This window comes from Euleptes europaea, chromosome 15 (assembly GCF_029931775.1).
Source record: "Euleptes europaea isolate rEulEur1 chromosome 15, rEulEur1.hap1, whole genome shotgun sequence".
Lineage (NCBI taxonomy): Eukaryota > Metazoa > Chordata > Lepidosauria > Squamata > Sphaerodactylidae > Euleptes > Euleptes europaea.
Genome location: NC_079326.1, coordinates 43,742,627 through 43,759,445, shown reverse-complemented (window position 1 = coordinate 43,759,445; position 16,819 = coordinate 43,742,627). Strand labels below are relative to the sequence as shown.

The 16,819-nt window shown below is 43.7% G+C and overlaps 1 protein-coding gene across 1 annotated transcript in view; it reads left to right on the top strand.

Annotated features, from left to right (window-relative positions):
• Positions 1-16,819, top strand: part of ZNF385B (zinc finger protein 385B) — a 183,749-nt gene that overhangs the window by 88,602 nt on the left and 78,328 nt on the right. Inside the window, exon 2 of the mRNA XM_056861389.1 lies at positions 10,540-10,682. Within this exon, the coding sequence (XP_056717367.1) occupies positions 10,540-10,682 (143 nt within the window). The remainder of the gene's footprint in view (positions 1-10,539; positions 10,683-16,819) is intronic.

Sequence of the window (16,819 nt, the reverse complement as noted above, 5' to 3'; positions counted from 1 at the left end):
TGTTTTGGCCTATTTGGCCTTCCTCAGTGGTCAATTGAAACCCATGTAAAACATACACACATTTACAGATATATATACATATACAGACAGTTTAAATCCAGCCAAGCATGTATATAGGTTGTATAATATATTACCGATTACACAAACATCCGGTAGGATTGACTCAAGTTGTTATACTGGTCAATATATGTCTCACATATAAGATGTGTGCAGTTATCAACCTAGTAAAACAATGTGTTTGGTAATGTACATTTGATGAATTCATTTATTGTTGAGATTTTCAGGTTATTTCAGAATACTGTACACTAATTGTTTTAGGGATGGTTGTGGAATACCCACAGTGCATATGAAATGAACTGTTTTTTAGTTGAAGGCAAAGAAAAAGAAGATGTCAGTTTAATGAACACACATCTTTAAAATTAGAGGGGAAAACTTGAGTGCCTGCATAAATGTGGTTTACATGCTCTCACAAGGCTTCTACACAAATTAGTAAAGTCTACACAAAGCCTGAAATCTGGAAAGAAGTTGGATGCTGGGGATATGCATGCTGGATTTTCACAGAAGAGTTTTTTAAAAATTAGATTCAATCATTTCCTGTTTACTCCTCAGGGCTGGCACTCTGAAACTTTAAACGGAAAAAAATAATTGGGTAAATTGATGTGACAGTCTACGGCTAGGCTCTACCCTGCAGGGAATACAGCAAAACCTAGGACTGGTTTCACCCTTTAAAGGGGTGGGTGGGTAATTGCCACCTCCAGCACCTGTTGGGTGACCTCACATTTCCTCTTTGAAATGTCATTACTTAAAAACAGAGCAGCAAAAAAAATTCTTTAATTTTGTTTTTCAAACTGTTGTCTGTTAAAGCATTAATATTAAAGTGAGAACGTATACTTGCTATTTCATGGTGCCTGTGGATCACACTGATAGACTTTGCGCCTGAGTAGAGCTTCGGTTTGGAAACTTCCAGAGGTAGCACTCAGACACACAAAGATTGTTTTCATCTATGTATATAGTATGAGTAGCTTCCTACTGGCTTGCCAGGGCATTTAGATGCTGATGGCAAGACTGTCAGAGATATGGGGAAGAAGAAGAAGAGGTGGTTTTTATATGCTGACTTTCTCTACCACTTAAGGGAGACTCAAACCGGCTTACAATCACCCTCCCTTCCCCTCCCCACAACAGACGCCCTGTGAGATATGTGGGGCTGAGAGAGCTCTAACAGAGCTGTAACTTGCCCAAGGTCACCCAGCTGGCTTCGTGTGTAGGAGTGGGGAAATAAATCCAGTTCACCAGATTAGCCTCCACCACTCATGTGGAGCAGTGGGGAATCAAACCCGGTTCTCTGGATCAGAGTCCACTGCTCCAAACCACTGCTCTTAAACACTACACCACACTGACTCTCTACTTCAGATAGACATAACTGTTGCCTCTTCTGCCTGGAAAAGTCACATCAAGTCAAAGGCATCCACCAATGCCTTTAGTGTACAAAGTAGGCAATTCACAACTGGGCCTCTCATTTGCAGTATGTCCTCTGTGGAAGGGCCCTTAATGATGCGTGAAGAAATGGTGCCCAGTTGCCAACTGCTCCCATCTTAACAGCTTCTCGGTGTCTTGATGGTAGAGACTGATTTGAGGTCTTTATGTAAGGTCTTTGCTCTGCACCCAAGAGAAAAGGATAGGGCTTGTCCTTTGGCTAAGGCATCATTGGTCTGCATCTTAGCTATCTTCTTCAGTACCAAGTACAGAGGCAGTTCCCTCCATTTCTCCAGCACTATCTTCCACTGGTGCGCTATTGCTGGAATCAGTCTTAGAGGTGATGTCTATACGGAGTCCATTGACCTCACCTATGGTAGAGACCTCTCTGATACCTGTCAATTCAGTGTCAGAAGGACATGACTCTCCAATCAGACCTTCTCACCCATTGGCTCAGGCTGGCAGGCAAAAGGCACCTTTGAAACCTGCTTCCACCCTACCAATGTCCAGAAGAACCTGTAACAGGAGGAGTGTCAATTCCTCTTTGATCAGCTGTCACCAAACTCAACTGTAGTTGAAGCTCCTTTATTCGTGCAGCTTTTCAGAATGGTGTAAACAACGTCCAATGAAAGCGAATACATTCTGGCAAAATCACCTTTTTTTGCTTGCAATTTTTGTGGAAGTAATAAAAAGCGTTTGGAACAGATAAGGGAAAAAAAATAAAAGTCTAAGGGAAGCAATAAAGCAGCCATCCCCCCCACACTGTGTTTTATTTAAATGCTTCTCGAGTTAATTTCCAGCACAAGTAAAACTAAAGGCAAGATTGTCATAGACAATCCCCTCTTTCCATTAAGCTAGCACATCAGTGGTGGGGGGGGGCTAGTTGAGGTAAATAAGGTCAGGATTGAGAGGTGGTTTCTGTGTGTATAGCATGGGACTTTCCAGGCACCCTTTTGTATTCCAAGTGATCTTCAAGTGCTCTGAAAAACCTCTCTCATCAGAGTCAAGGGATCCTCCAGAGAGGCGTTCAGCGTTCTGTTTTCTAAAGAGAAAAATCTGCTTCCCCTCCCCACGCCTACATGCAAGTGCTCTGTAGGGCCAAACTAGACGCGATATCCATTTTAAAGCAGCAGGCTGAGGCGCTCTTGGTCCTCTCCCTATGCCTTTTCATGTGCTGAAACAGCTGCGGGGATGGGAGTGCCCCTGTTTTGGCCCTTGAAAAGGCACAGGGTGGGAACCAAGAGAGCCTCAGCCCACTGTGCTGTGGGTGTGAACAGGCTACCACGCTGCCACAGCATTTTTAAATGGCTTTAAAATGGCAACCCCCATGCTATAGGGTTGCCAACCTCCACGTACTAGCAGGATATCTCCTGCTCTTACAACTGATCTCCAGCCTATAGAGATCAATTCACCTGGAGAAAATGGCCGCTTTGGCAACTGGACTCTATGGCATTGAAGGCCCTCCCCTCCCCAAACCCCACCCTCCTCAGACTCTGCCCCAAAAACCACCCACAGGTGGCGAAGTGGAACCTGGCAACCCTACCATGCTATCATGTCTAGTTTGGCCCATTGGCTCTTTCGATCCCAGTCTAAATTTACAGGAGAAACCAATAATATAGTCTCTGGTTTTTTAAAGGCTGTGGTAGCGTTGTTTTTTTTTAATATTGTATGCTAAATTACCTTGAATTTCAGAAAATACAGGATACAAATCCTTCAAATCAATGTTTAAGGTTAACCAAGGTTTGCTAATATTTTAAAACAATCTATGCTTTACACACTTAAATTGTCCTTATCGTTAAAATGCTAATTAAATTGTAAACATCTGTTACATTCATAATGATAATGAACATTGGCAGCTACATCTTTCTTGTGCCAGTGTTTTCTTGCTTGGTTCCGATTTGCATACAAATTTGATTGGGCATTGGTGCAAATGAGCCTGACCTTTAGAGGAAATGTTGGCGGGATTCTGTGTTTGACATGATGATTCTTGATGGGAGTGTATATAGCTGCCCCTCTGGTTATCTTTAACCTGCTACTATTGTCAGGAATGTTTAAGGAGAAAGGGGGGAGAACACTTTCTTGACGCTGGCCTCAAAGAAAGAGAAAAGCATAAATACATTTGTAAGTACCAGTCCCGTTTATTAGGCTTACTAGGCTGCCCGCCGTGTCAATCTCCCACCCCTGCCGGCTCTCACCCATTCTTGCAGTGGGAGAATATGGGAGGGATGATGTTGTGGACGTAACAATATCCCTTCCGGTTGCCGCATCCACAACGCTCTAGGAATTTCCCGTCTTTATGTTCTTTACCATAGAGATTGGAGGATTTGCTAGAGCATCACGTGAGGGGGGAGCAGCAGAGATGTCGCTTCGGGTCACTGCATCAGCAACAGTCTTCCCTCCTCACACTCCATCCCCAAAAAGCCCTCAGAGGTTGCCAGTGCAGGGCCGGCAACCCTATCCATTTGGCATGGTGGTTTGGAGTGGTGGAGTCTGATCTGGAGAATTGGGTTGGCTTCCCCACTTCTCCACATGAGCAGCGGACGTTTCTCCCCTCCCGCCCAGGTTGTGTGACAAGTGGCACAACAGATATTTCTGTGATTACAGTATAACAACAAAGCACATGTATCAGCTTGATTTGCAGCCTCGGCCACTCTCAGGTTTCTTCAGGTCACTGTAGCAACAGTGTAAAACTGACAGCAGTCTATCTCGTTTGACTCATGGTGTTGCAAACTGTTGCTATAGTGCCATAAAACAAGTGCTGGAAAGGAAAACCAGTAAGAGGCGGCATCTCCCCCCTTCTCCCAATGTAATGATCAGCCCATTATGGCCCGTCTGCAGGCCCTGACTCAGCAGATGACGTGGGTGATGATGGATCTAGTCCATCTGGTGAGCCAAAGGTGCTGTCACAAAATCGGAGTAGATAAGCTTGAGCTTAGAACTCCTAAGATGAATTCTCATATGGTGTTAGAGAGCTGGTGTTTCGAATGCTCTTTGAGCGAAGGGTCGCCAGCCGGAGAGCAGCCAAGCGCCTGGCCAGCATGACATTCCAAAACTATACATTAGCAATCTGAACTGCATAAAGGCGATAGATATGTTCCTTCAGTTGTAGACTAATGCTGTAGTTTGTCTGCATACTTTTGGGTATACACAGGCTTCTGTTGAAAGAATAAGCGTGGAGTGGTAGATGCCAAAAGAGAGTCAAAATGTCGCTCTTTCTTGCAAAGTCAAGGTTGATATGTTCTGGGCATGTCTTGTGACACATGAAACTCATCCAACCTGGATCTTCTTAAAATTACATGCTGAGCAAACAAGCATCTTGCCTGTTTTGTTGGCCATTCTCCTGCAGGGTATCTGTTGTGGGTGGGTTTGTACCATTTTCTCACCTTGCTCATCGGTTTAGGGGCACCATGATAATAGAAGAAGAAGAAGAAGAAGAAGAAGAAGAAGAAGAAGAAGAAGAGTTGGTTTTTATATGCCGACTTTCTCTACCACTTAAGGAAGAATCAAACCAGCTTACAATCACCTTCCCTTTCCCTCCCCACAACAGACACCCAGTGAGGTAGGTGGGGCTGAGAGTGTGTGACTAGCCTAAGGCCACCCAGCTGGCTTCATGTGTAGGAGCAGGGAAACCAACCCAGTTCACCAGATTAGCCTCCGCCGCTCATGTGGAGGAACAGGGAATCAAACCCGGTTCTCCAGATCAGACTCCACCACGCCAAACCACCACTCTTAACCAGTACACCACGCTTAAAGGTTGAGGCTGGCATGGTCTTGGAGTTCTTCTGAGTGAGTACACTGCCAGTGACTGAAACAATAATGTCTTGCAGTGTGTCTTTGCAACATGTGTTTACACATATATAAGCAGAACTTAGTGGAAGCAAATAGACTCCTATAGCAGACAGCACAGCCACTCGTCTAGCAGTAGATTCCTCTCCCGTCAGCAACTGTTGCAACCCCCTCCAATGCTGCATTCCTATTTCAGTTAATTCAGGGAAATATCTCTGTTTCCTCCTTTTCTATTTTTTGCCCACTCTGAAAACTTCTTTCAGCTCTTTCTCACTCTCTGCCCCCCAAACTAAGATGAATATCACTATCCAAAGGCTAAAGCCGCCAAGGAACATCCATTCTTTTGTTCAGTCACTTATCCCCATTAGGCAACACTTAGCAAAAGCATTGTGATAGACTCATTCATATAAATCACGACAGCCAGAGTGATAACAATAAGATTCTATAACCAGGTAAATGATTGATGGGCATCAACATGCAATAAAACTCTTCAGCTTGACAGTGACTGTAACATTTGCTAATTAGGAGGAAGATAACGTATTAAATTCAGCATGTGAATATCAGGCTGGATTCTAGGGTGCTAATAACTCAGAGTGAGCTATTAAAACTTTAGACGTTTTGTTGCAGTTTTCTTTTCCACTGGATCTGTTTTTCACGGCAGATTTAAACAGGGTAGTATTTGCATATTAGAATGCCTTCAGGATGTTTTTTTTTTAAATCTATGAATACACTTGAATAAACTCCTGACTTACAGATAATTAAGCACAACTGTCAACATGCTTCTCAAGCTTATGCAAACTACAAACGCTGACTTACTTTAAAGGATTTTGAAGAAAGTTTTGCATGCCATAAACAATGGGGGAGGAAAGACCAGTCGAAGTGTAGCACAGTATCTGTCAGGATACATTCCCCATCAAGGTGGAGCGTGGTGAGCCAGGTAGGGACATTAATACCTTTTGTGATTATTCATTTTGTCAGCTGCAGTCTCATGCTACAGGTTTCAAAAAAAAAGAAGAAGCTACAAGCACCGCACGCTAGTCATCTGACTGCCTAATAAAGGGTCTCGTGACAGTCCCTGCAACCAGCACCAAGACTGGCTCACAATCGGTGAGACTGTGGCCCCAGCTCACCAAGAGGGGGTTTGATAAGTAGTTCTGTGCATTGAGCAGTCAGTCTGCATTCAGAAGTTACGGCAAAAAGAGGTTTGTCCGTGACAGGCACAAACGCAGCTTGTTCTCTTGCTCTCATATATACTCTCTTCTCACTTGAGCTGTTGTCGAAAACACCCTGGCTTGGCTTCAGTCGAGCTGCAGTTTGCCGTATCGTCCAAACGCAGGTACCCTGCGGGAATTGAGGTTTGTGTTCTCCTTACAAAACAGTATTCTAATCTGGAATTAAACCAAGGTTTAGAGTCCTCTTTTGTCGGGAGGGAATGCACTCCAATTCACCCAGGTGCCTGCATTCAAACATCATAGTAAATGGGAGCTTGATCGAAGCCTTCCCAATCTTAACAGCTTTCAACTGGGGAGGAAGGAGGGGGTGGGGGGGCTCCCATGAGAAATAAAACTCCATTCATGTCTGTCACAGAAGAAAATCTGTTTGTGGTTATATCTGAATGCAGTGAACTATAAACAGCGATAGCAGGAAAGAGAAAGGAATGATTTATTTGCCAGAAATAACCATTTGCCTGTTAGGCGGGCTGCACTCTGCAGGACATATAAAAATGCATTTCAGAAGAAGCTCTGGCATTGGGACATAAAGCCTTATGGAACCCTATGACACCATCGCAATTAGGTAAAACCTCCAAAGATTGTGATATTAAGCCGGCGATCTTAAAAGTCTGGAAAAGATACAAAAAGAGAACCAGTCCTTCTCCGCCATCTATAATGTCTCCGATTGAAGCCTACCAAGAAGATATAGTATTAAAAAACGAATCGCCACTAATATATCGTGATATGGTAGATCCTACAGGAGAGATCAAACGTTTATCAGCGCTCCAGGATAAATTAGAAGATATAAACTGGCTGACATATCTCCAACTGAGATCCAACTTAAAAAGAGACTGTTTAAAATCTGGGTCGTTCCGAGAACTAACAGAATTTGAGACAATTATAACCAAGAATGATGATCATTTGCTAGGAAAAATCTATAAACTACTTCTGAAGTATGATTCAGAAAAAGAACAAGTTAAGATAAACATGATTAAATGGATGCAAAACTTTGGTGAGATGGTCACGATGGAAACATGGGAAAAACTATGCACACTTGAACTAAAATACACCGCAAGTCAAGAAGTGAAGGAAAATTGGTATAAGATGTTTTACAGGTGGTACATGACGCCCAACATGATTGCTCAGATGACCACTTCGAAGGGAAAGAAAGGGGCATGTTGGGAATGCCAACAGACAGATGGCTCTTACTTTCATGTTTGGTGGACTTGCCCGAGGCTACAAATCTACTGGAAGAAGATCCAATGTGAACTACAGAACATAATTAAAATAAAAATAAGATTGGACCCCAAATACTTTTTACTAAGTATAATGTGTGTGTAAAGTACCTTCAAGTCGCAGCCGACTTATGGCAACCCCTTTTGGGGTTTTCATGGCAAGAGACTAACAGAAGTGGTTTGCCAGTGCCTTCCTCTGCACAGCAACCCTGGTATTCCTTGGTGGTCTCCCATCCAAATAGTAACCAGGGCTGACCCTGCTTAGCTTCTGAGATCTGACAAGATCAGGCTAGCCTGGGTCATCCAGGTCAGGGCACTAAGTATAATACCATCTGATTTATCTATGAGATTCAGAGATCTGTTCAAATATGCTACAACGGCCAAAGAACTGTGTTGGCAAGAACCTGGAAGCAAGCGTCTACACCTGACATAGAAGAATGGAAAGACAAAATGCTCGACTATGCAAACATGGCCAGAAATTGAATGACTTTTATGATGAACCCTACCCACGATAAGTCAGTAGAGCAGTTTAATGAGAAATGGCAACCATTTTACACTTATATGTTAGCGAACTAACAGAAATTTATATTATAAGAAACCAGAAAATATAATCAGTTAAATGTAAATATATTACATTAATGAAAATGTTTGGTAACTATACTCTGAAAATGTTAAATGCTTTCGAACTTATCAGACCAAAAAATGTGTTTGTCTACATCAGACGGATTCCCCTTATCCACTCCCTTTTTTTCCCCCTTTCTGTATCCCGAACTTAAATTAAAAATAAAAACTTTTAAAAAAGAAAGAAAGTAAACCAGTTGATAGAAAACTTACAGGGGGAAAATGTGGAGAGAAACCTCAGCAAAATATGAGAATTACTATTGTATCAACGAGCTGAGCGAGGAAAATAACAGGCTGGGTGGTTCAAACAATAACACAAAAAAGCTTCCTTGTCAGAATAATAAAATTGATTGCTAAACTGAGGTTGTAAGGGAGCTGATTATGAATTTGGTAGGTATTTCATTGGTGCTGGATAATTGATAGGAGGGCAATCTGAATACTAGCCTTATGTAATTATGACGGCGCTCTGAGAAACAGAAGTGCTTGCAAAATCTGTTTTCATGCATCTGGGGTTTTTTTCTTACTAGTTAATGAAATCTTATTAATTATTCACATTCTTCAGTGGTCTGTTGGCACACATTCACTGCACAATATTACTGCTATGCGGAATTGCTAAGATGCTCTGTCTGAACAGACTTTTCCCACTTTGGGCTAGTTGTGGAAGACTTTGTCAGCAAAGCGCCCGAGGTATTTGGTAGCTGAATATGACATCACAGCTCTACGACATCTCTGCGTGTCACTTCCTGTAGCGCTTGAAAAGGGACAAAATATAGCACCCTTGAGGTATAGTGTTCTTTAGATAAATATTGGCCTCCCTTCAGCCTCAGGTTTCTCACAGTGTAAATATGAGCTCCTCTCAGGAACCACAAATCTTTCACTGGGGCTTCAAGACAGCTACAGTCTCTTCGTCAAGGCTAGTTTGTTTTATCACCAACGACAGGGACTGAGACTTCCAAAGTCTCTTGAGAAAGAAGAAGAAGAAGAGTTGGTTTTTATATGCCGACTTTTTCTCTATCACTTAAGGGAGACTCAAACTGGCTGGCAATCACCTTCCCTTCCCCTCCCCACAACAGACACCCTGTGAGGTAGGTGGGGCTGAGAGAGTGTGACTAGCCCAAGGTCACCCAGCTGGCTTCATATGTAGGAGTGGGGAAACCAACCCGGTTCACCAGATTAGCCTCGGCCGCAGATGTTAATCTGATGAACTGGGTTGGTTTCCCCATTCCTACACATGAAGCCAGCTGGGTGACCTTGGGCTAGTCACAGCTGTCTTAGAGCTCTCTCAACCTCACCTACCTCACAAGGTGTCTGCTGTGGGGAGGGGAAAGGAAGGTGATTGTAAGCCAGTTTGATTCTTCCTTAAGTGGTACAGAAAGTCAACATATAAAAACCAACTCTCTTTCTGTGTGTCTGTAACACTGCCACTGGAAACTCAGTGCAACTTCCTCCTCCTCCTCCTCCTCCTCCAGAATGGAACTGACTCTGTATTCCAAATCTGATTTCCAAACATTTACCCAAAGTCAACTGTGGTGCAGGATGGTTTGTTTTTAATCTTTGCAATACTCCCTAGCATAGAATCGGTCGTTTTCACCATTACTGCAGTCAGCATTTTCATTGAGCTATCTACTGTGATCCAAAGATCTCTTTCCCGGTCCAGTCACCACCAGTTCAGTCTCCATCAATATGGAAGTGAAATCAGGATTTCCCCCCCTAGGTGCCCCTCCAGAAATAGGCACAGTGAGCCATTCAGTGTAGAACTAGTTCAAATATTGCATATGTAAATTCATCCTCAACTGCTGAGGGGAAAAAAATCCCTTCTCTGTTTCAGCTTGCCATAAGGGCCCTCAGTGGATGTTCCCATAGCCAACACCACACTGCCAGAGCATCTGTACTCAAGTGGTGCCCATTCATGCCATTTTGGCTATTCAGAATATCTCATTGTCTAGTAGGTCTTGTTTATACCTGCCAATTTGATTTTGGCACCATATGTCATCTCTTCAGGATCAGAACATCTGTTGTCATGTAGAAATGCTTCATGTTCTCTGTGGAAAAGTATTCATTTTTTAATTGCATTAATTCCTATCACAGATCTATGATGCTGAGTTTTATGATGGATATGTCAGAGATGTGGGCTTTTTTTGGTAATATCTGCAGTATTTGTTTTAATTACGTGGCAGGTTTAGTTCCTATTTAAAATATCTCCCTCTTTGCAGGCAGCACGTGCCACACGACTACTCTTCCTACCCTTGTTCGAACACCTACGCTAATGATGCAACCTTCCCTGGATATCAAACCATTTATGTCCTTTCCAGTGGACGGCAGTTCTTCAGTTGGACTTTTCCCCAATTTCAACACTGTAAGTAAACAGCATGGTGCATTTGTTTTCTTCACTATGTACATTAAGCACATCTCGCAAATGTTCATGACTAGTTGCACATGGATAGGTATTCCAGTGATTATGCTCATGAATCTGAATATCACTATGTGCATGATTTCTGAATGCTCTGACCCATTGTGTGTGTGTTAAGTGCCGTCAAGTCGCTTCCGACTCATGGCGATCCTATGAATCAATGTCCTCCAAAACGTCCTATCCTTAACAGCCTTGCTCAGGTCTTCAAATTGAGGGCTGTGGCTTCTTTATAGAATCAATTCATCGCTTGTTGGGTCTTCCTTTTTTCCTGCTGCCCTCAACGTTTCCTAGCACAATTGTCTTTTCCAGGGACTCTTGTCTTCTCATAATGTGACCAAAGTACAATAGCCTCAGTTTAGTCATTTTAGCTTTTAGGGTCAGTTCAGGCTCGATTTCATCTATAATCACTGATTTGTTTTTTTTGGCAGTCCACAGTATTCGTAGCACTCTCCTCCAACACCACATTTCAAAGGAATCTACATTCTTCCTATCAGCTTTCTTCATTGTCCAGCTTTCACACTAATACATAGTAATAGGGAATATGATGGCATGAATTAACTTGATCTTGGTTGCCAGTGACACATCCTTACACTTCAGAATCTTTTCTAGCTCCTTCATGGCCGCCCTTCCCAATCTCAATCTCCTTCTGATTTCTTGGCTGCAGTCTCCCTTTTGGTTGAGGATGGAGCCAAGGAATAGAAAGCATTGATCCATTACTGGCTCTAAATACCTACCCTCCAACCAAGGAACATTTGAAGCTACCATATACCAACTGCATCTAGCTCAGCATTGTGTTCCATGACTGGCAGTAACTCTCAGGAGTCCCAAGCAGAGAAAAGTCTTTCTCAACATCTGCTACCCCAATATCCTTTAACAGGAAATGCCAGGGATTGGCCCTGAAACATGCTTCATGCAAAGCAGATAATCGGCTATTGAACTGTGGGTTTTGGGTGGGGGATCTTCTCTCACAGTGAGCACTGCGAAGTAAGCCAATTACACAGCAGCATTTAAAGGGGTGGGACTTGATTTGAGTTTGGAGACTGCTGGTGCATAGATTCCCAATTGGAAAGTTGGCTCCAAGCAGTAACGAATCTCAGGTAAAACTCCCATGCATAAATGACTTCTCTTTACTAAGGCTTTCTCTGTTCCTTGTAGTTCTTGACTCCTTTTCTTGTGCACCATGGCACTCATAGTGTCTCCGTGTGGGCAGGAACCATCTTTTCTCTAGGACACAAAACTGAGGAAAACTACTGTCTTCTTAATCATTGAGTTTACATGTGGTAACAATCATTTGGAAGGATTAGAAATCTGGCTTTTTTTTTTTTTTTAAAGAAAATGACCTTAGTAAACAACATTACCAAAAAAGGGGAAAAATAGGTCTTGGTTGGCTATCTGAGTTTTCTTACATTCACACAAGATATATTCCATTTACATAATCTTCAACTTTACAGTTCATTTTGTTTATGTTCTTAAAATAGATTCCAAGCCAAGTCCAACTCTTATGACAGCATGGTCTACAGGATTTTCTTATATACTTATATTGCGTATGGCTTAAAACCAATATCTTGTATGTTTGCAATGCCCACATTGCCATGCTCAGACAGTTCATCAGGGACTCGCTGTGTAAATAACAAGCACCTGGCAATAGAAAGAAGAGTGACGCAAGTCACTTTTAAAAAATAATGCCGTACAGTGGGTAAATACAGTTTGCTCATGCACAACAATTTCAAGAGACCCTGGGTGTTATAGTTGTTACAATTTTGGGGGCAAACCCCCCCCCCCCCGTATTATCAGCAGTGCCGGAATGTGGAAGTTTGAACTAATGCCCACGATTGCCTTTTAAAGGTTACATTCTGTGTTTGGGGGTGGGGGATCAGCAGAGTTTTACTTATTACTTGTAAATAAATTCTGCTGCCAGACCTTGTATCATGCAACAAAGTACAGTAGAAAGATGAATCTTGAAAAGAAGAAGTGATGCCTTTAAATATTAATGCGTTCATTTCAAAGCAGCCAAAGATACGAATCTGATAAGTATGTGCCACATATTTATTTAAATAGGGATGGCATTCTAGGCAGTGCCATGTTTTTGTGCCTCTCAAGCCTGTCTGGATTTTGTCGTACATGGTGTTTCGCTCTCGGAGTTTGGTATATGTGCTGCCAAAGCGCTCTTGAGTTTCCAGTGGCAGTGTTACAGGCACACCGAAAGAGAGTGTGCAGGTTACTTGAGACCAGAGCCGTCACAGTGACCGCAGGCGAAACAACGGGCAAACTCAGACAAATCTCCCCTGTGAAGAAGCTCAGAGTTTGTGGCAAGAGGGTCATTCGGTCTCAAGAACCCCTTTCTTCTTTCGGCCAGAGGATGCCCTGGAAGTCCTGGACTCCAGAACTGGGCTTGACCTGATCTTTCAGACCTGAGGCACGCATCTAAGTTGCACTATTGATGCTACACTGCCGAAGAAGGATTCCTCAGAAAAACTGACAACCATTCCAGCCGCTCTGCCCAGAGTTAATCGTCTACCGGCTCTAAATTCTGAAAGAAGCATCTCAGGGGAGGAGAGAAAAACACTACTCACCCAGCATGAAGGGCCCCTGTCTGAAAGATGAAACCTGGAAGCCTGGCATGGTTCACTCAAGGTTCACCCGCCCTCGGGGATTAAAGCACTTCATAGATTTTCTCTCCTGCACATGTTTTGCCAGGGATGTTTTCTCAATTTTCCTCGTGTCAGAATTGTATTGTGTTCCTGTGCAACATAATGTGTAAGTGTAGCCTGTTTATAAGGGGGCTTTTTTATTAATAGGAAGAAATGTGTAGGTCAGAATTTGATTGCAATGGTATGGACTGGCAAGATATTTATGGAGAGGCTTTTGAACCCATGTAATTATTGAACAGGAGAACTCTCCAGCCAGCGTGGTGTAGTGGTGTAAGAGGGGTGGTTTGGAGTGGTGGACTCTAATCTGGAGAACCGGGTTTGATTCCCCACTCCTCCACATGAAGCCAGCTGGGTGACCTTGGGCTAGCCAAAGCTCTCAGCCCCACCTACCTCACAGGGTGTCTGTTGTGGGGAGGGGAAGGGAAGGTGATTGCAAGCCAGTTTGATTCTTCCTTAAGTGGTAGAGAAAAAAGGTAAAGGTAGTCCCGTGTGCACCCCATAGGACAGTGGCCAAGGGGCAGAACAGCAGTCCCCCAGCACCCCCTCTGAAACCTAAGTTCCAGGTAGGACCGAAACCACCACAGAACAGAGCCTCCCAGTCTCAACTCGAAAAGGCGGTCCAGAAGAATACAATGACTGATGGTATCAAAAGCCGCCAAGAGGCCCAGAAGAACTAACTGGGTTGCACTCCCTCCCTCCATCTCCCAGTACGAAGTCATCCACCAGGGCAACAAAAGCTGTTTCAGCCCCATAAAAGGTAAAGGTAGTTCCCTGTGCAGGCACCGGGTCATTCCTGACCCATGGGGTGAGGTCACATCCTGATGTTTACTAGGCAGACTATGTTTACGGGGTGGTTTGCCATTGCCTTCCCCAGTCATCTACACTTTACCCCCAGCAAGCTGGGTACTCATTTTACCGACCTCAGAAGGATGGAAGGCTGAGTCAACCTTGAGCCGGCTGCCTGAAACCAACTTCTGTTGGGATTGAACTCGGAGCTTTTGACTGCAGTACTGCAGTTTACCACTCTTCTTCTTCTTCTTCTCTTCCTCCTCTCAAAGATATGTTTAGTAGGCATCACTATACCTAATACAGATGGTAATATGTTGAATGAAAATAAGCCTTGGCCAGCGTCCAGTCCCTATCTTACACACTGCAAAAATCAACCACCCTCCACTTCCCTTTGATCTAGAGAATCTATTTATAGTGCTATTGACTGAAGAACCTTTGTCTTTAATCTGCTTCCTTTATGATCTACATCTGTCTTCTTTGTCTAAGTTTCAAGGTATCGCTCATTGATCCTTCTCCAGAATTAACTTTTAACATACATTTTTCAAACATGTTAGTTATTGGGATTTGCTGATGAAAGTTGCGGGGTGGGGGAGAGATTTTAGAAGAAAATACTAATTCCCACAGCACATTATAAAAATGCTGTCGCTGCCCAGAGTCATGCTTTGTAGTCTTGACATCTTTATCTTCAATGAGTTTTTTTTAATTTTAACTTTTTCCCCTCTCTCCAGCTCTCCAGAGAGCCAGCATGGTGTAGTGGTTAAGAGCGGTGGTTTGGAGCGGTGGACTCTGATCTGGAGAACCGGGTTTGATTCCCTACTCCTCCACATGAGAGGCAGACACTAATCTGGTAAAGCAGGTTGGTTTCCCCACTCCTCCACACGAAGCCAGTTGGGTGACCTTGGGCTAGTCACAGCTCTCTTAGAGCTCTCTCAGCCTCACAGGGTGTCTGTTGTGGGGAGGGGAAGGGAAGGTGATTGTAAGCCGGTTTGGTTCTGCCTTAAGTGGTAGAGAAAGTTGGCATGTGTTCAGATATCAACCTGTAACTGAAGTTAAAGCAAATTGGGCATAAATAGCGCTTGGTTCTGGGCTCATGTCCATGCTTCACTTTCACTTTCTTTGCCTCTTTGTTCTCATGCAGCTTAACACTAACTCCAGTTAACCCATGAGTTATATGTGCACGTGAGCAGACTAATCAGTTTACCCACAAAGCAGAAGCTAAACCAAGGTTTAATCTAGATTTAGAATCATGGTTAGCGGGGTGAGGATACCTCTGGTTAACCCTTGGGCTTGCATTCGTACAACAAACAGTGACCAGAGTTAATGCTTAATCACGATTCTCAATGTGAGTTGAGATGGGAGACAAGTGAGGTACACTCATGAGCCTGGCAGTTTTGTATCTGACAGAGGGAACTTTGTCTCTCGAAAGCTTATACCCTGGAAATGATGTTAGTCATTAAAATGGGTCTAGTGCAGTGGTTCCCAAAGTGGGCAGTACCACCCCCGAGGGGGCGGTGGGATTACCTGGGGGGGCCACTAAGAGGCAAGGGGGCAGCAGGGGGTGCTAGAGGTGGGCCTCTTCAACTGTGTTGTCGGATAGGGTAGGGGGCGCTGGGGTTGAGTTTGTGGAACCAAGGGGGCAGTGGCCCGAAAAGTTTGGGAACCACTGGTCTAGAGCATGGACCTCTTCCACCTTCTGTATCACATAGATAAGTCAAGTGAAAGAGGCATGATCCTGGTAGAGCAACAGAAGCAGAAAAGGGTAATGGAGAGAGAGCACATTAGGATGGAGCCAGCTTTTCTTCTCAGACTGAAGCTGCTGCCTAAGGTGGCCCATAAGAGGCAGCAAATTGTTAATCATTTAATTGAATACACTATCAGGAGGCTATTGTTTGGCTGGTACCCAAGCTGGCCTATGGCAGACACCATGTTGGGGAGAGAGAACTCGTTCTCAGCCTTCTGAAATATGAATTGCCTTTCTGGTTTCCGAATCTGTAGTACATACTTGCCTGCACATTTTCTGACCTTTGAGCATTAAAAAAAAGAAGAAGAATAAAAGGAAAGAGGGATTTCCCAAAAATCAGATTCTGTGCTGCCCTCCGCTGAGAATATTCACAACTTTGATACAGAAGAAGCCATGTGTTGCAGTGTCTCATCAACATTAGGGATTCAGGATGCGTTCTTCTGGCTTTGAGCATCAATGTGGAGATATCACCCTCCGAATTGTATTTGCTAAGAAATGGGGAAAACATTGTGGACTCTATTATCTAAGGGCTGTGGGAGAACAAGCTTTACATTTGCCTGGTCCCTTACCATTTAAGTTCTTTTGTTGTTGCCTGAACTGGTCTCTGCTCTCAGACAAAGCGGGCTAAACATTACAGTTTGAGAGAGGGGTCACACTTGCCGTCTTATTCTAGTTTATTTTGTTTTTAAAGATTACGGTTTGGAGAACATAAGGCAGTGTTCGCTCGCTGACTTCTGGCGACAGGTACTCAGATGTGGCCTCTTGGTCCAGTCTGTTCCTAGGGTTGCCAGGCCACCCAAGCCTGACAACCAGCGAGAGGGCTGCAGGCAGGGACATGGGAGGGTGTGTGATGTTGGTGGCTGCCAATATCACTGCATCACTTCCTGGTAGTACCCGGAAAT